Source organism: Protobothrops mucrosquamatus, unplaced genomic scaffold (assembly GCF_001527695.2).
Source record: "Protobothrops mucrosquamatus isolate PMUCROS unplaced genomic scaffold, P.Mucros_1.0 scaffold481, whole genome shotgun sequence".
Taxonomy (NCBI): Eukaryota; Metazoa; Chordata; class Lepidosauria; order Squamata; family Viperidae; genus Protobothrops; species Protobothrops mucrosquamatus.
In genome coordinates, this window is record NW_015386801.1 from 39,712 (window position 1) to 59,053 (window position 19,342).

The 19,342-nt window shown below is 43.3% G+C and overlaps 1 protein-coding gene across 1 annotated transcript; it reads right to left on the reverse strand.

Annotated features, from left to right (window-relative positions):
- Positions 1-229: 229 nt before the first annotated feature.
- Positions 230-18,405, reverse strand: ATG9A (autophagy related 9A). Its single transcript, XM_015816693.1, has 16 exons — positions 18,385-18,405; positions 18,072-18,170; positions 16,631-16,758; positions 15,507-15,553; positions 14,518-14,582; positions 14,083-14,244; positions 13,165-13,306; positions 9,854-10,602; positions 7,564-7,717; positions 6,702-6,881; positions 5,926-6,171; positions 4,217-4,431; positions 3,076-3,193; positions 1,599-1,824; positions 873-1,015; positions 230-472 (listed from the first exon to the last, which is right to left on the reverse strand). The coding sequence occupies exons 3-16, from the start codon at positions 16,731-16,733 to the stop codon at positions 467-469; spliced, it is 2,556 nt and encodes an 851-aa protein (XP_015672179.1). The 5' UTR covers positions 16,734-16,758; positions 18,072-18,170; positions 18,385-18,405; the 3' UTR covers positions 230-466.
- Positions 18,406-19,342: the final 937 nt, after the last annotated feature.

Here is a 19,342-nt window from a genome sequence, read left to right on the forward strand (position 1 = left end):
ATCCTGATTGCGTCTTTAATCATGCTGCAGTCTAGACAATGGAGCAGCTCTTCTGGCTACTGAACAGGATCCGCAAGCAGGTCCTCCTTCCCAACTGAAGAACATTTCAGGCAGGGTGAGCGCTGCTTGTCTCTCCGTCTCTTGTGTGCTCTGTGGCATTCTGTGCAGGTCTTGGATGGTTCTCCAACACGGACAACACGTATGTAGATACAGACAATATATGTAAATACACACACACCCAGCCCATGCACAGCTAATGTGTCGCTGGCATGATGCATGTCTGTATAGAGTTCTGCCCACCCCAAAGGCACCACGGACACTGTCACATCGGTTACCCTTGGATTCTGATGTCCAGGCCATGGATGCGTGAGCTAACCCGTATCTTCTAGGGCAGGGTAACTCACTGCTCCACCAGCCGAGACAGGCCCCAGATCTGGAACTCCCATTGGAACTTCAGCCTTCACAGTTACACCTAGAGTGAGGGGGGGAGGATTGTTTAAGACAGAGGCAGTTATTTTGACAGGAAGAATACTGATTTAGTCAGAAACAAAAGCCAATATACAATCCTTTCTAAGATCGATGACACACTCATTTCAATATCTATCTCAAAATCAATTGATATATTGATCAATTGATATATTCATTGACAAAACAGTTCTTGGGAGCAATAAGCAACACTGCATTGCCACTGGCCCATGTGTGTGTCTTCAGTTATGTGAAATTGGCAGGTACATTCAGGCGATTGAAGCATCACTCCTTTTCATGAAAATGGAATGTGTAAGATGGGGGTCAATGGGTTTTGATACATGGTCATGCCAGGCAGATAACATACCACACCCACTGCTAATACCGGGGAATAAAACAAGTTGCACCTTGTGTAGCTGAGGTGGCAATTCATCTTCTAAGCTCTCCTCTGGGACGGGCTCTGGGTGTCGAGCAGCTTGACCGTCTTCTGCCCAGCCCCCAAGTGGCAGCCGAGCAAAGTGTGATGGAGTCCTATTCACTGGACCAGGGTCTATAATAGGACAGAAAGAATGGAATTCACCCATTGCTTAAAGAAAACATTGTAACTTATTCAGAAGAGAAAATAAGAGTAAAAATTACAGGAAAAAAATGAGCTTTCAGCCACAGAAACAGTAAAGATGAAAAGGTTGGGGAACTTTTCAAGCTTATGATGGTATTATTGTTACTCTTGGCTAGTATTCTGTACCTGATCATGTTCACCTATAGTTCAGAATTCTTAACAAGAAACAAAAGCTGAGAAGCTGGCAAGGAGTCTCAGGGCAGCCTCAGTTTATGACAAGGACTGCATCTTCTATTTGATGTATTCGCCATATTATTTATAAAGAAGTTCCCTATAGGATTTAGCATTTAAAATAACTCTTACCCTTCGTAATCTGGGAGTAATGAAAGAATAAGGCCCTAATGTATAATTGATAAACAATGGAGTTAATGCAAGTCTTACTCACTGTGGTTTGCAAATAATGATTCATTGTATCCTGTGAACAATTTGCAATTGTGGCTTATTCAAAAGCCATTTCAGCCCTCCTGGCTGAAGAATGCAGAATGACCGTGGATTTACTGCCCTTTATACATACCCGAGACACCACCATAACGGCGCTGGAAGCCTGCGTGTAGAACAGATGCCTCATCACCAATTTGATGTGGGGAGGCCAAGGGATAACTGGCTGAGCGAGGCATAGCGCTGCTAGGGGTGTTCCTCTGGGCCTCTGGGTCTTCCTGGGCACTCTCCCCACTGTCATCACTCTCCCGCCGGTGCCACAAGTGTCGTTCAAGGTCCAACTGGGCATGCTGCTTGTGCAGCTGTGAAAACGAGTTAATAAACAATGTGGGACTGTGTTTAGCCAAGTGAAGGTTATTTAGATGTCCCAAGTAAATCTAGATGCAGATCTGAAATTAGTTGCCCTGCAGCCCTACATATGTGTGTTGAGTCTCCACCTGTACATACAGAAGGTTCAGTTCTCTTACCTTAAATGTAAATGTAAATGCACCTAGCTACACTGTATGATGAAGTTTTCCAATATGATCCAGCTTGATCCTCTTATAACGTCCATCCTATTTCTTAGATCCCAAGTTCAGTTTGATACTTCAGGATAATACAAGCACAAATTCCCTATGCTAGCATTTTACAGGGTGTTTAAGTTTACAGCAAAACCCTTAACATATGTCCTGATTTATATAAGCACCCTACCAGAAATGTGGAAACAGTTACATAAGTTGCAGAAATGACTTGAGAAACATTATTTAAATGCATGAGGAGTAACCATGAGAGCTGGGCAATGATTTTGACTATAACTAAGAAGTTTTAGGGGGGACATTTAAAAGCATGATTGAACATCCATCCATGACTCACTGAAACAGCCACACTGGATAGCTGCAGCAGAAGCTTTCCTGCAGCAGTTGGGAATCCTGAAACAGATATGCCTGTTGTGGAGTTGGAATTTACATGTTGCATTCAGCTCCTAAGCGTTCTTCCCAGATGTATCCAAAGGCCTGCACAGCCCTAGTAACAATAATGCTGAAGCTAACTTTTAAAATTAAGATTAAATGTAAAATAAATCCCATGCAGTTTATGTCTTCACCACATAGCTTTCACTGTCCTGCCTCTGTTTCTGTTTTGCAATGCAGTGCTAGTATACAAAGACTTCTGTGGCTTCAAGCCAAGTCTTCATAATCAGTGGCATCTCCAGCAAACTAGATGCCAAAGTGTCAACAAGCCACGTGTACTTTTCATCTTTATTATTATGTATTGTTTTGTGACAGGTTATGAGCCACCAGATCTACTTATGACTGAAGGATATTAATGTCACTTACAAATGAATAAATAAAACATGCGAATAACAATACATATTCACATATTTTAGATTTACACATATTTAATTAATATATATTTATGCTGCGATGCCTTAGGCCAGTTGCCTACCCCTGCCTCAGGCAAACTCACAAGTAGCCGCATCTATACAATGACATCTTCACACCACCGTCATTTCTTTCCTTTCCTCCTCTCCCCTGCCCCACAAACACCCCCTGCATAAGTCATCATGATCACATTACCTCGTGCATATAGAGAGCATGCAGACTCATCTCAGTGGAGGCATATTCTGAAAGAATGAGGCTCTGAAGCTGACCTTCCCAAGCACTGCTGCCAGAGCTTGCTGTCCTGGCATCCACCCTGCAGCCAAAGTGAAGGAAAAGAACCAAGATGTGGTATTACAAAAAAAAAAAATCCACTGATGTTCAAAAAGACCGCCACCCCTTTCAGCACTCATACGTCAAATAAATCAGCTTTTTAACAATCATATGTGTGCTCTGCAGCTCTATTCTAGCTGGGTACACAATCATTGGGTCATGATTCTACATCAGGGGTGTCAAACTCAATTTCATTGAGGGCCACATCAGCATTGCGGTTGCCCTTGGAGGTCCGGGTGAGTGTGGCCAGGGTGGGTGCGGCCTACTGGGTGGGCATGGCCAGCTCTACATCGTTCGCATCAAGGGTGCCTGTGGGGGCCTGGGCAGGAGTGGGACAGATCTGAGGGTCTCTGGCAGAAGGGGGTGAGACTGGGGCAAGCGCCAAGGCATGGTCCATTTCTTCATTCCTCACAAAGGGTGACACCTCCCCAGCATGCACCCAGGGGGTGGGGCCGACGCGGCAGGGGTTGGTTCATCGCTGTTTCCAGATGGCCTTGTGGAGCTAAGACTGAATGCGCTTCAGCATAGATGGCCACCGCAAAATTGTACATTGGCTCCTGGCCGGCCTGGGCCAGGGCCAAGGCAGCGGGGGCCGTTCCCTCACTGTTTCCAGGATGGCTTCGCGGGCCACATGAAACCACTTCGTGGGCCGCATCCGGCCCCCGGGCCTTGTGTTTGACATGTCTGTTCTACATCATCCAGAACGGGGCCACAAAACACACATTCAAAATACAAAGCAGCTTTTGTGAAGCTTTGGAGAAGTTACCAACTTTATGACGCTTCAATCACACCCAAAATCTAGATGCAGAAAGGGACAATTAAAGGCCTAAAAATGTTCAGTTTAGAGAGAAAAAAAATGCCATTGCCCTCCTTCCCCTCTACCAGGAAAAGCATCAAATAAAAATTACTCCTCAGACAATACTCTCAAAGCATCCCAGGTAAAATATTGATGAGATGCTTGATCTCTAAGAATTTTTCTAGATACTTACTGCCCACTACTTCTTACCCCGAGCCTGTCATTGTGCCAGGTCCCCGAAGTTGGGCACCATCAGCGTGGGAACTCCCATGTGTTGTCTGGGTAGACTGAAGAGGGGAGAAGGAACGCAAAGCAGATGCCACCTCAGAGACAGCAGACAGATGCCGCGAAGTCTGTGCATCACGGATTGTCTGGTACCCAAGTGCTGAGGAGCCAGCAATCACATTGGCAATCAGACTGTGTGGCTGCAGACAAAAGAGGAGAGGGGATTTAATTCTGCAGGAACGGGATTCTCTCCTCAGGTCTGTCACTAGAACTTCACTACTTATCCAGTTTTAGCTCTGAACTTGTGGTGGGCAGAGCTAGAACCTCTCACTCTCCCATTCTGGAAGCTAATCCATTCACTTATATCCCTAGAAGGTATGTGGGATTTTCAGGAAGAGGTTAAAACTGGATAGTTGACTTTTTACATAGGGAAAAGGAGAGCAAGAGATTCAATGAGATTCAGTGACAAACCTTTATAGAAATTCTATAGGAGGCACATGAAATTTATGAGGGTGTCAATAACAGAGATACTGTGAGGACTGGGGCTGGCTTCTTCTAAAGCAGTGGTTCTCAACCTTTTTAATGCCGCAACCCCAACCGGTCGTAAGTCGAGGACTAAACCGGTCGTAGGTCGAGGACTAAACCGGTCGTAAGTCGAGAACTACCCAGCCGGTCGTAAGTCGAGGACTTTCCCTGCCCGGGAGCACCACGCATGCGTGGTTCCGCCCCCTGCGCCGGCCGAGGCGTAGCTGGCAAGCGGCAGAGACAGAGCAGGCCGACCACCAGCTGGCCCAGCCCAAGGGAGGTAAGGCACCCGCCGGAAAAGTGAAAAAAAATGGCGGACAAAAAAAATGGCGGACAGCCTTGCTTGGCGACCCCCGTGAAATGGTCGATCGACCCCAAATGGGGTCCCGACCCACAGGTTGAGAACCACTGTTCTAAAGGGTTTGGGATAAGGACTCAACTCTGTGATTTTCTGAGAGCCACACGAGGCTATTCACTGATATCACTAGAAGATATATGGCCAAAAATCTTTAATTTTTTTTCATTCTTTTGAAAATGAGGTGAAAATCGTCTGGAAACAAAAACAAATTGCTATTGTTCCTATCCTTAAACTCCTCAAAAATGGGCAAAATGACTGTCAAGAATTTGTGAATATTATTGAATTGAGACTGAATTATTCCGGGCCGCTAGAAAATGTTGCTTGCAGCCCCTAGGTTCCCTATTTCTGTTTTAAGAAGTGCAAATGAAAGATGGAATACGAGAAACCTACTCAAAGCAGCGCATGGAAGATTTCAGCCTATACAACAGTTCTCACAACAAAGATGGTTTCCCGTGAACTGAGTTAATGCTACTCTTGTGAAAAGAGGACTAGAGCTGTGAGGAAAGTCGTTATGCAGAACTGGTCAAGTCTTCTTAGAATATATACAGAAGTGTTTGGGAGCCGTAGCCCATTGGAGCCACTGCGCAGAGCAAATGACCATGCATGATTGGCATTGTGCCTCGTTTCTTCTCAGCCTAATCAGCCAGAACACTATTCTTGGCTTAGATTCCCAGTTTCCCCCCCATTCTTGAAGCCCTACGAAGAGACATCAATTCTCTCCTTTTTCAGGGCAGGACATGCACGGCAACAGATACATCTCAGAAAAGTAGCTTTGCCATTTGTTAACTCTCATCATCTTCCGTGTGGGTACCTCAGATTCAGACTGTAGTGACTGGATAGAGGTGAAAAGTGCATTGTCAGGCAAGACAGCCTGCTGGGCCAATGCCAGGCTGCTGTCACGGTGCACCCGCTCCTTAAGCAAGCCAATGAAAGCTGTGCTCTCCCGAGGCGGTTGCCAGTGTGGATTGGTGATGGCAAAATGCATGAGGGACAGCTCTGTCTTGCCATCCTCGGCCTGCTGGTAAATGGAGGCTTCTGTCTTCCCAGCTGACATCCACTGCAAAACAATCAGAGCAGAGTTCAGAAAAGTTAAAGAGCTAACTATCTCCCTATCCTGATTTACTTGATTTTATGCAAGCAAAAATAATAATAATAATAATACAATGGCTTCTCCTTTGAATCATTACTTTTTCCAATATACAGTTATTCCTTTTAAAAAAAATTACAAAAAGTGTATATCTGATTTGTAAATCACCTTTCATATTGTGAAAATGAAATTCTCAAGTGTACTACAAGCCTAAAATAGTGATTTGGCTTTTACAGTAATTTAAGGCTATGGTAGAAAAAAAACCAAACTATTTTGTACCTTGATAACTTAGCTGACAGAATGAAAGCAATTACCACCACATAAAAACTGCCTTTTACTCTTTGATCTCTTCACTTCTGTCCTCTATGACTTAAATCACTTTTCAGACATACTTTCATTCAATTAACATTCTACTGAAGAAGGCAAACCAAATGGCCTTTTCTGAATTCGTAATTAATTTCCATTTTTGTTTTGTTTTTTTCATTTTTGCTGGGACTTACTGCAGGATGCCCATGCTGGCGCACATCCATTTGGGCAAAGGAGCAAGTGTCTCCCACACCCACAACCTCCACTGTAAAGTTGCGGAAGAAATCGATGATTTCCAAAGCTTTGGGCCTCAGACAGAAAATGAGAATCAAGGGCGTCACAATGGGACTAAGCAGCTCTTCCAAGATGAACACCTTTGGACACAGAAAACAAACTGTTAACCCTTAGATCAGTGGTGGCGAACCTATGGCACGTGTGCCAGAGGCGGCACTCGGAGCCCTCTCTGTGGGCACATGCGCCATCACCCCAGCCCCGCCTCCTCCCGCAGCCCCATCCTCACCAGCAGCCCCCCTGGAGGAGAGTAGCCCCTGGGCACAGCCCGCACAGAGCAGCGCAGCCAAGGACATAGCCGGCAGCAGGGACAAGACTCCGCCCTTGTGCGCCCTAACGTGCAGATGATGCTGCGGGGTGTGGGCGGAGGGCGTGGCTGCCATGGCGCTGCAGGGCTGCCTGGGTGATCTGCTGCGGTGGGTCATGGAGGCGGTGCGTGGCCCTGCGGGTGGGCGGGCCAGGGGGTAGGTGGGGGTGGAGCAGGCAGGGTGGGAGGCGGAGTGGGGGCGGGGGGCGGTTTTTGGGCACTCGGTGTCTAAAAGGTTCGCCATCACTGCCTTAGATAAACACCCCAGTGAATATTACCAACATAACTCAGGATGACTACAGGCACGACCGCTGTTCCGAATGTTCTATAGTTAGAGAAAGCCCCCAAATTTCTGGAGATTCTTATATAAACATCTTGTTTATAACTAGGATCTACTCAGGACCTCCCTCTATTGACAGTGCCCTCCCCCCCCCTCTAACCTATCCTATCTTACTTACTGCCTTGTACTGGAAGAGCTGAGCAAATTCATCTCTGGTTTCATAACGATGGGCATTGCCTTGCCAGTGGTCAGGCATGTAATGGATGTGTGCCAGAATCACCCGAAGCAGCTGCTCTGGGCAGAAAACCAGGTGTTGGTCTGGGATGAAGGACCTACAGGGACAGATAGGTGCACAAGCTACATAAACTGAAGCCAATGAGCTCTACATCCCTTGGCAAGAAGCAGCAGACAGAAAGTACCTTGTTGGCAAAGGGTGCATATTGCTACTGTCTAGACCAGGGGTAGGCAACCTCGGCTCTTTTATGACTCATGGACTTCAACTCCCAGAATTCCTGACTCAGGAATTCTGGGAGTTGAAGTCCATGAGCCATAAAAGAGCCGAGGTTGCCTACCCCTGGTCTAGACTTTTTATTTTTATAGTAAAGGATAGACCACAAATAAAGATTCTGTAGGAATTCTTAGTGCTTCAGATACAGCACAGGCAGCTCTAATCCATGTATTCATGGTGGAGGAAGGCAAATTAATCTTACAGATTTTTGTACCACGTTATATTCCAGTTTGAAGACTTTCGGATTGCATTATGTTTGTATCAAAAAGATTCATAAAGTGCAATGTTAGCTGACATGTAGGGCAATCTTGCAATGATTCCTCCAATGCCAATTGTGAATTGACATGACGTTGGCTGCAGATTTCAACCACTGAACAACTTTATATTGTAACCCATAAAATGTCAGGTTGATTTAAATGCTGATCCATAAACAACAATGTAAAAGAGAAATCTTCTACTTGCAATTATTTATACCAATAAAGGTTGAAATAAGGGGTCTTTGGTACTCTCTGAGCTTGACAGTTTTCTTACAGATGTTTTATTATCCAAACTAGGCAATATCATCAATGCTAATAAGGGGTTGGGTTTGCTCTCTGTTTATAGCAAGCCACTAGAACAGTGGTGGCGAACCTATGGCACGGGTGCCAGAGGCGGCACTCGGAGCCCTCTCTGTGGGCACACGTGCCACTGCCCCAGCCTTGCCTCCCCCCACAACCCCCTCCTCTCCAGCAGCGCCCCGGAGAGTCGCCCTCGAGCGTGGCCCACGCGGAGCAACGCAGCCAGGGACATGGCAGCCAGGCAGCGTAGACAAGACTCTGCCCTCATACCCCATCGTGCAGTTGATGCTGCAGGGCGCGGGCAGAGAGTGTGGCCACCATAGCGCTGCTGGGCTGCCTGGGAGATCTGCGGCGGGCCCTGGAGGTGGTGAGTGGTCCTGTGGGCAGGTGGGGCGGGGATGGGGGGGGCAGAGCAGAGGCGGAGCAGGGAAGTGGAGCAGGGGCGGGGCCAGTTTTTGGGCACCCGGTCTCTAAAAGGTTCGCCATCACTGCACTAGAATATAATCTAAGAGCAAAGAGCACTTTTTTACAAGCACTGATGATGTTACCTAGTTTGGCTAATGAAACGTTTACAAGAAAACAACTAAGCTCAGAGAGAACCAAGAACCCCTCATTTATTTTTATCCTGTTTGTTTCTTCCTATTTCATCTCTTCATTCGCTAACTCTTCCACTGTCTTTCTCCATTTCAATTCCCTTAAGGAAGCTGCTGACTTGACCACTAGTACTTTTTCCTTCTCTGCTATGAAGTTACAGTATCTGCACTTTATAGACAGTGAACAACTATGCCCCTGCTAGGTTCACCCAAAAAAAACCCCCCTATAACATGTGACAAGTCTAAGATTCCTGAAAACCCAGATTTTGTCTCCTGACATCTCAAAGCTTTACGGTGAGAGTGTTAGAATGAATTCAACTTCAAAACATCCTGCCAACATGATTAATGAATTAGGAAAGTCCTCTGCTTAACTGAACTGAAAGACACGAATTGTGAAGCTTAGTTAAGTCTCAAACTCGTGGCACTCTAAAACAGTGTTTCTCAACCTTGACAATTTTAAGGCATGTGGACTTCAACTCCCAGAATTCCACAGCCAGCAATGCTGGCTGTGGAATTCTGGGAGTTGAAGTTCACATGCCTTAAAATTGTCAAGGTTGAGAAACACTGCTCTAAAATGTCCTAGATGTAACTGCTAAAATAGGAAAGAGTACTGCTGCTAATTTGTCTTCTAGCAGTAAAATCAGAAACGGACCAAACGTTAAGAGCCCTTGTTGTTTAATAGATTTTTTTTAAAAAAAATAACAGAATGCTTTTAATTACTACTTGCTTTCATAGTAACAGTTATTATTCTCCAAGCATAAAGAAAGCCTCCGAAGCCACGAAAGCTTCAATCCAGCCATTCCCACTCACCTGCAGACAGTGACCGCCACTCCCAGGAGGGTGACAGTTGTGAGGACATGCTCTACAGCAAGTACATCTTCATCATAAATTGTGAGGGCAATGAGGACAGCAAGGATAGAACCAGCAAAGAAGGCCACGTTCTTCGCCACAACAGTAAACAGGGGAGAAATGAAACAGTTCATGTACTTAGAAGCTGGCTTATAGCCTTTGCTGAGCCTTGAATGCAACTCGTGATCCAGCTCGTTGAAATGTCGCAGGTAGCAGCGGCCATAGAGAGACCAGCAACGAGCACCCAAGCTGCCCGGCTCTCTCTTGAGAATTTCGGTGTAGCTGAAGAAAGCATAAAGAATCTGCCATATAAGTATAAGGGGGCAAAGGAGAAAATTAGCAATGCCAATCCATAAGATACGGGTGCCCAATTTGTCAGCCAGCTCCATGCGATTGCTACCACGCTTGTACTCGGCCTTCAGACTCCATTCATTCTCAAACAGCGAGCCAGGGCCCCAAAAGAAAATAAGTTCAAAGTTGTACTTGAGGCCACGCGTGTAGAAGACAGTATCTCCCAGTAAGGGAAGATGGAAGCGCACAGGCAGGAGTGACTTGTTCACTATGGCTACCATGTAGTTCTTGAAGCGCAAGATGCGGTGATAGATGTCCAGTTCTGTCAGCTCCTTCTTATGAATGCAGATCTGGTGCTCCTTTTGGATTTGTATAATCCGTGCTTGTACCTCCTGCCAGGTATAGTAGGGCAAATTGGACTGCAAGCAAGTAGACAAGAGGATGTAATCAGTGGTATGATTAGGGCAATGGAATAGCTTCCCCTGAACTTACTGGAAGAAGGCAATAATTTTACCACTTCCATGCTAGTTCCCCCAAAAAAACCCAACATATCCATGTGGGCATTAGGAGTCAAGCTTCAGTGAATCCTCCAGTCTGAGAATTATGTGTAGAACAAGTATTTTTGGTCCTGTGTCTAATCAATTCTTCTGTCCTCAATGTAAAGATAACACTTATTCATGTGTATAGCAGGGGTGTCAAACTCAATTTCATTGAGGGCCACATCAACATTGCGGTTGCCCTCGGGCGGGGGACAGGGGTGTGTGGCCAGGGTGGGTGCAGCCTACTGGGTGGGCGTGGATGGAGTGGGTGTGGCCTACTGGGTGGGCATGGCCAGCTCTACATTGTTTGCGTCAAGAGTGCCTGTGGGGGCCTGGGCAGGAGTGGGACAGATCTGAGGGTCTCTGGCAGAAGGGGGTGGGACCGGGGCAAGCGCCAAGGCATGGTCCATTTCTTCATTCCTCACAAAGGGTGACACCTCCCCAGCATGCACCCAGGGGGCGGGACCAACGTGGCAGGGGCTGGTTCCTCGCTGTTTCTGGACGGCCTTGTGGAGCTAAGACTGAATGCGTTTCAGCATAGATGGCCACCGCAAAATTGTACATTGGTTCCTGGCCAGCCTGGGCCAGGGCCAAGGCAGCGGGGGCCGTTCCCTCACTGTTTCCAGGATGGCTTCGCAGGCCACATGAAACCACTTCACGGGCCGCATCCGGCCCCTGGGCCTTGTGTTTGACATGTCTGGTGTATAGAGATCTGCTCCACTTCACAAGCACGTAATTCCAAAACCTCTTGTATGTCTCCCATGGAACTTCAGTCAACTTTCTTTTGAACTGTCAAATTCAAGATATGTCAAAAAGCGGTGCAGATTTCCAGTCACAAGTATATAAAATGAAGGCAATTTTAAACCTGAAAGAATGACACCATGCACAGCAGCAGCAGCAGCAAAAAAAACAAACAAACTCTCATACAGAGAGCTTTTCTGCATTAATTCATTTGCTTGCTTGTTCCTATAATTCTGACATTATACAATTAAGCTAAACATTCCCAGGTCCTGGGGGAAGAGAAGCAAATTCTTAATAAAGATACTCAGCTTCTAACAGAGCTGGCCAAGTGTCTAGAAATAGATACCGGCAATCCCAGAAAAGCAGCTGCAGATATATTAGCCGTGCCACTCAACTAAGCAAATCAGAAGAACAAGATGGATCAATGGGCAGAACTAAGCTTTCATGGGATTGTCACCAGACTGGAAAAATCAGCAACACTGTACAACTGCAAAGAAAGGTCAGTAAGGAGCAGCACATAGCAAGTAAATTCAGATAGACTAGCAAGGCGTTTGGGGAGAGGGAGGGTTTTAAAAAATGGAGCAGGTTCTTATTTCCTCTTTATTGCTTTGACAAGAATCATATCTCTACTAAATGATTATAAAATATTTACAATATTGGTTGATAAACTAAAAAAGAGTTTTACATGATGATCAATGTGGGTTTTACCCAAAAGACAATTAAGAGGTGGGAGAATTGTATTGGATGTAATAGAGTATTTGCAACAGCATAATGAGAAGAAAATGGCACTGATTTTTCTTGAAACAGAGAAAGCTTTTGAAAATTTGGTCTTTTATGTTCAAAATTTTGGAATCTGGACTTTGGGGAGAATTTTACTCAAAGGAGAAACTATACACATATCAAAAGGCACATATTATTATTAATGGTGATGTAACTAAATCATTGGAAATACAGAAGGGGACAAGACAAGGATGTCTTTTATCACTTTTGCTTTTTATTTTAGTTTTAGAAGTGTTAATTGGAGATATTAGGTTGAAAATAAAAAAAAGAGACCTACACACTGAGGGCTTTTGGCTTGGTTTTGCAAGAACCTCAGAATGGTATTGAGCACTTCATGAAATGAAGAAACTGAAAGACTTTGGTGCATTAAATGGATATAAGTAAATCCAAACGTTTTGTTTTTAATAGAAAAAAAGAAAAACGTTGGTTAAAAATATGAGTACACAAGATCAAGAGACTCTGATGAAAAAGATGGCTTCTAAAATTGAGAAGATGATTAAATATCTAGGGGTTATATTGACTAATATGAATTGTAGGCAGTTTCAGAATAACTGTGCTAAGATATGGAATTATATTAAAAAAGATTGATTGAGGTAGGACAAACAATAACTGTCACTGTTGGGTAGAATTTGATGACTATAATTGTTTATGATTATAAAAGTACTGTGCGTTATAGTTAACCTCAGAATAAAAAACTGTTGTACTTGTACAAACAAAGAATATACCTACTACCTTGCTGGAAGTAGAGTAGGCTTGTTAACCCAGCATTTTTTTCCCCCAATGATTAGCGAGACGTCCCTGGCATGCCTGCAGAAAGACACTGCATTCGCTGGTAATCATAAGGCCTCTACACAAAAAAGTTTCACTTAGGCACTTTTTCACTTGAATGAACTACAGGTGAAGTGAATCTCAGTAGCTTACCATGGGAATCTTGAGTGCATTCACGTAAAAAGAATGTATTTCCCAATAGCAGCAAATATTGTAAATAAATTTAATCAGCCGGTGAATCCAAAAGACCCCTGCAATCACTAGGATGGAGAGAAGAAATCCATTGGCTTGGATTCTATGAGAGAGAAAGAGAGAGAGAGAGAGACTGAGTCACAGATGGGAAAGAATAGCTACTGCCTTATGCTTTAGAAAAATGAATAAACTCTTCTCTCATTACCAGAATTCAGGCAACTCTAACAAAGTCTGGAGAACGTGTAATACTAAGATACCAATCACCAAAACAACTGGGCTGGTAAGACTAATGGGAAGTACCAAGGACATCAATATATAAACAAAACAAAGCTCTATTAATCATATGGCATCACCTACTCACTCCCAGTCAAACCAGTCCTTGATGATTCAAAACATAAATCAAAATATCATAAATAAAATTATAATTATAAATATAATTTATAAAATTATAAAATATAAAACAAATAAACTGACTGTACATCCAGATAAAGAACACTGCATACATTCAAGTTTAAAAATATGAAAGTGGTCATTTTAAAACATATTTTCCCCCCCTCTATGGGTGGTTAGCCCATTTACTGGGAACAGAAGACCAAAGATGAGCTAGCTAACCTTATTACAACGGCTGTAAGTAAATAATGACATGTTAAGATCCATTCTAACTGTTATTAGGGATCCCAAATTTGCCAGGGTACATTCCATTTCCCAAGTAAAACAACTGAAAACATTTCTAACTAGAATCTAAATTTGTCAGCATATAGTGCTGATGGAGTGTTACCTATTATGAAGCTGGGGAACTTGCTTATATAGGAGATCTTGTGTTAAGTCTCACCAAGATGAACAAGGGATGTGGCTGTATTTAGTCACTTCTATCTTTACCTGGCACTGCACTCATTGGGAGGCAGGAAAGCATCTGGCAGAGTCACCTTGACTGGGTCACTGGAATGCTGACTGTGATTCACCAGTTTGTTGGCAAAGAGAATATCATAGTCAACACAGCTGACAAGGAATGTAGTAAAAGCCACAACAAAGATGAACTGCCTATAAGAACAAAGAGGAAAAAATTGGGTGCATTTTACTTCCTTCCTCTTCAAAGAACCTGGGATAACAGAAGGTATCAGGGTTCAATTTTGAAACTGAGTCGGAAAATCGAGACAGGATTGAATTATTCAACTGAAATAATAGGAACTGAGCATTGAGAAGTATCACTAATCTAGGTGAGAGATTATTATATTTTTCACCTTGCTGACAAGAGGGCTCATAGGTACATAAAAACAATTTCTACAAATCCCAGGAACAAAAGATTATACTCACATTAACTCAAAGATCTCACTGATAAGCATGCAAGTGAAGCCATTCTTCTGGTGCAGGTTATAGACGTGAAGATTACAGTCAAGGAGAATTGCCAAACTTTTAGCTGTAGAATCTACCCTTAGTTTCAACTGTGACTTACAAATGGCATTTTCTCTCCTACTTTAAACTGCTATAAGCTTGCTATAATATTAAGCAGTTATCAGTTGAGGTAAGAAGTCAGTAACTCTCTTCATAAATAATTTCCTTTAGAAGTGCAGGTAGTCCTCGCTTAGGAAGTTACGACAGATGTCCCCCCCTCCCCAAAGTTACCTATGACCCTGTTCTCAAAGTTATGACTGCTACACTCCGCCACAATAATGCAATTGCATTTTGGGGACTTGGCATCATGACTGGTTGCAGCGTCCCGCATTCCCATGACGTTTGAGGTTATTTTGCTAGTTTCAGGCATTTCTGGCTGGTTTCTAGTAAAAATCATTTAACGGTCACATAGTTTGTTTAATAATCACAGTGACTTCTTTATGACTATTGTATAAAAAGGTTGTAAAATCAAGTCAGGTCACCTGGTGATCCATTTAACAACTGCAAAGACTTACAACCAAAATTCCAGGCTCAATTGTAATTATTAAGTAAGGACTATCTGTACATACAATTAACATCCTTATATCTTTTGTTATCTTATCTGTGAGCAATATATCAGTTGAAAGAATCATTTCTAAATGAAATATACAGTATGTATTTATACATATATAATTTATATGTTAAGTGTAATTGAAACTGAAACTCTAGGTTTTTTTTCACTTATTTACAATAATACTCTGTTGAATACAATTAATCTATCAATTATTTCCTAACTTATGTCACTATGGCTTATTATTGTAATAATTTCTTAATCCTGAAACTAAAAGGCTTCTTGTAAGTGACTTCCAATTTGGTGCAATTAGAATTCAACTTGAGGTTCAATCATTTTGTCCCTGCAATCAGAAGGATATACGAGAGAAAAAAAGATCCAGATTTTCAATGTGATGCCAATGTGGAGCTACAAGACAGAGACAATATGTCAAAAGTATTCATTCCAACATTCACCATAGAAGATTTTACAGGACAGGGAGAATGTCTGCCAAAAGAGAACCCCATTGCACAAAGAGCTGCAAATACCAGTTTCACTTAAAACAATCTCATCCAAAGGGAATTAAGAGGCATTTGTGTTTTGGATTTGAGATGAAACATTCCATTTCCAGGAGAAGCAGACTATAAGAATGGCATCTGAAATATTTAAAACCAATTATGGAAACATCCCTCCACTAAATTTAATGAAAATTAGGATCATATTGTACAAGAAATGCAGTTTCTCTACCAACATGGGACAGAATCCCCAGTTTTCCTTTTCACCATGCATCCCATTAGACCAGTGGTTCTTAACCTTTTTGAACGAATCGCCCCCTTGAGCCAATGAGGAAGTTGTCATCGCCCCCCTCCCCCAACATAACCTCTCAATCACAACATAGGAAATAATTCTTCAACTTATGCAAACACTTTTTTGTTTTCTTTAAAATTGTCATCAGGACAATGCAAATAATTTATTTCCAGTCTTTTTCCCATATCTCAACTGTTTGAAAAGTTTTGGTGCCACCCGTCACTTTATTCCCAAACTTCGTGATACATGTATTTCATTATTATCTTATTTATTCAAGACACTTAAATGTAATGACCACTGAAAGCAAAATTCAATTGCAAGAAAGTGAAAGGCCCAAAAAGAAAAACAGTAACATTTAATGATTGTTTAAGACGCAAAAAGAAATATAAAAAGGGTAGAGGCTGCTGCACAACGCGCATGAAGATAAGCGATGCGTATTCATCCACTAATAGCGAGCGATCTGATGTTTTTGTACGACAGATATGCAGCAATTCACTGTACGAAAAAGTCTCAAAAGTGTCCCCAAAACTTCTCGCTCCATCGCCTCCATATCGCCCCCTTTTTGTTCCTTTGCCCCCGCGTCACCCCTTTTTGTTCCATCGCCCCCCTGAAAAATGAAATCACCCCCGATATCGCTCAGGTTAAGAACCACTGCATTAGAGTTTCTGACACTGAGATTAACAGTCCATCTATACTTACATTTGCTGCCCTCAGCAACATGAACCATCAGATTTTCTTCTCCAGGGGGAGAGTCATTATATGAGGCCTCCAGTCGCTGATACTCGGTATCAAAGTGAGCCATATTGTCATCTAAATTCTTATAAGCTCTGACATAAAGGACAGTGAAGGACAGAGAGAGGAGGGATCAGCAATTTGATGTAAATGCGAGCCATCAGTTAAATAGTTCATAACTTCTTCTTTTAAGCTATACTTATGTACAGAATACCAGAGTAAAAGAAGAGGAAACTATTAAGAAACTATAGCAACAAGCAGGTAGTAAACATGAAAGAGTAGAAAATTATGTATGTTACTAGTTCTTCTTTTTGCTGAAGTCTGAGTGGGTCACCTATCTGGTCACTACTTGAGAAGAAAACAACAAGGAAAAACACTTCATTTCATTAAAAATTCTGTTCATTGTCCAGTCTTTCAACTTCCATTGCCTCCATATTTACAAGTTGCAGTCCTAAAACAAAATAACCTATTACATAAGCACAGATTTGACAAAAATACTTATGCTGTATCAAACTTTCCCTAAATGCAAATGAAACTACATTTTCACGTCAAATAAATATACCACCCTTTTTGGCCTTTGTAAGACCTTTTTTTCTAGTTTTATTTTCAGTTATTTGTTATTATAGCATTAAAATGCACATAAGTGAAAAAATACATGCTAATTAAAAATAAATCTTGAGTAATGTAACAAATATATGACATAAAATGCTATCAAATAACCTTTTCATTTAAAAACAAAGGAAAAGATTACATTAAGAAGTAGGAAAACACAACAGAAAACTGTCTCAGAGAGCTAATTCTGCCACAAATACCAAATTCTGGACTGTGAAATCAACTCAAATACAGTGAGTGCACAAGGAGAGGATTAATCTATAGTTAGCACTGCTAGAAAGCTACGTGTTATTAAAAATTGATCTGTTCATCATGCGCAAATTAATATAGAATTGAAGGTTCATGCTAGATCAGATAAAAACTTATTGAACTCAGCATTATGGGTTCAATAGACAAAATAGATAGACACTCTAGGGAGACCACAAGCAGGACATGTCTGCAACAACCACTTTCTATCATTGTCCTTAGAAACTAGGATTCAGACCATAGGGTTTCTGATATTAGAAAGCCAAGATTATTTGTGGCCATTGGTAGATTCTTCATGAAAGTTTAATGCTTTCTGCTTTGGACAATCACTACATTCCAGGGCAAAGAATCTTAACTTAACATGCATAATTTTATACACTAAACCACATAATTTCTTGCATATCCATCCTTTCTTTGGGGCAGTCAGTATTACTGTTGCTTTCTTGCAGTGTCCTTTGAGAACCCATATTCTGGATTTCAAGTTATCAGCACAACACTGTTTATATCAATTCATTATTCTACAATTGAAAATCAGCAAGTGGTCCATTACCAATTTTCTGATGCTGCTGCGTTAAAGGGTCCCAGGAATATGATAGGAAGGCAGATGATGCTCTTGCCTTCTGAGTGCCTGCTTGCATTGTTGCCAGTTCTGCAAATAAAAACAATCCCACCAAACTTTAGATATTTCTCTTGGTGTGTTTAGGATAAAATCTGTTGTCATCCTGCAGAGAGGCAACCCACTCACCCACAAGAAACAGCGGCTAATCTGCCGCCTCCCATGATTGACAAACTGCCTCCGTCTGTAGTGTGACAAAATAAACCCTTCCCAATACATAAGACAAAAAAACGGGGCAAAAACTAACCTGTTCCATCTTGTCCTAATGCTGCAGAAACATTCAGTTTGCTTTGTGGTTGGCAAGACTGAGTGATGTCTCTAAGTCTTGAGTCTCCACGCGTTTTTCTCACCTTGTAAACTGATGTCTGGAGGGGGGAAAAAAAGCACAAAAAGCTCATTTACAGTGGCGACTTCCACCGGGAGTGGGGGGGGGGTACCCTTATGTAAGTATCAGGAGAGCGAGAACTAGAGCCGCCTTCTTTTCAGCAATTGCACCAGACCCGCAGAGGGTAGACCCCGGCAGAGGCCTGTTCACCCGGGACTCGGGCAAGGTGAGCAAAGGTGGTACATCCTCGGACGACCTGGCCATTGGGACTTGCTACGGGTGGCTGGGGTCAGCGTCGGAAGTCTCCACTACTGCGGGACCCCTTCCCCCTCCCCCTTATTCCTCCCCGGGATAATTGACAGGGGACGTCTGGGTTCCAGGAGCATTCAGGAAGTCCCGAGCTGTTGTTTTGTTTTGGCTGCGCGAGCTCCGGTAGGGAGGAGCCTTCCTCCGAGGTTGTTTACACGGGAGAAGGAAAGCCCGGGTTGGAAAGAACGCGGGGCGCTCTCCTCCTCCTCCTCCTCCTCCTCCTCGCCGGCTTTTTCCCCCGGAACTAAGGAGGCTCACCTCTGCGGTCGCCCCTGGTAACCTGCCAGAGACGCCGCCGCTGCCGCCGCCGCCGCTTGGGGATTGCCACTTACTCTTTCTCCTCCGCCGCCTTTCCCTCCGTCTGGCGTCTTCCGCTACCAATCAGAGGTCACGACGGGACGAAGAGGTAGAAACAGGGCGGACCAATGAGAAAGCCGCGGGGAGGAGGAAGTGAGACAGAGAGGATTGTCTTGTAAGAGGGAAAAAAAAATAAATCCTCGATGACGGACGGAAGTGACGTTTCTCACCCGGTGACAGAGTTGAAGATCTCGTGGAGCGGGGCGACTTCCTG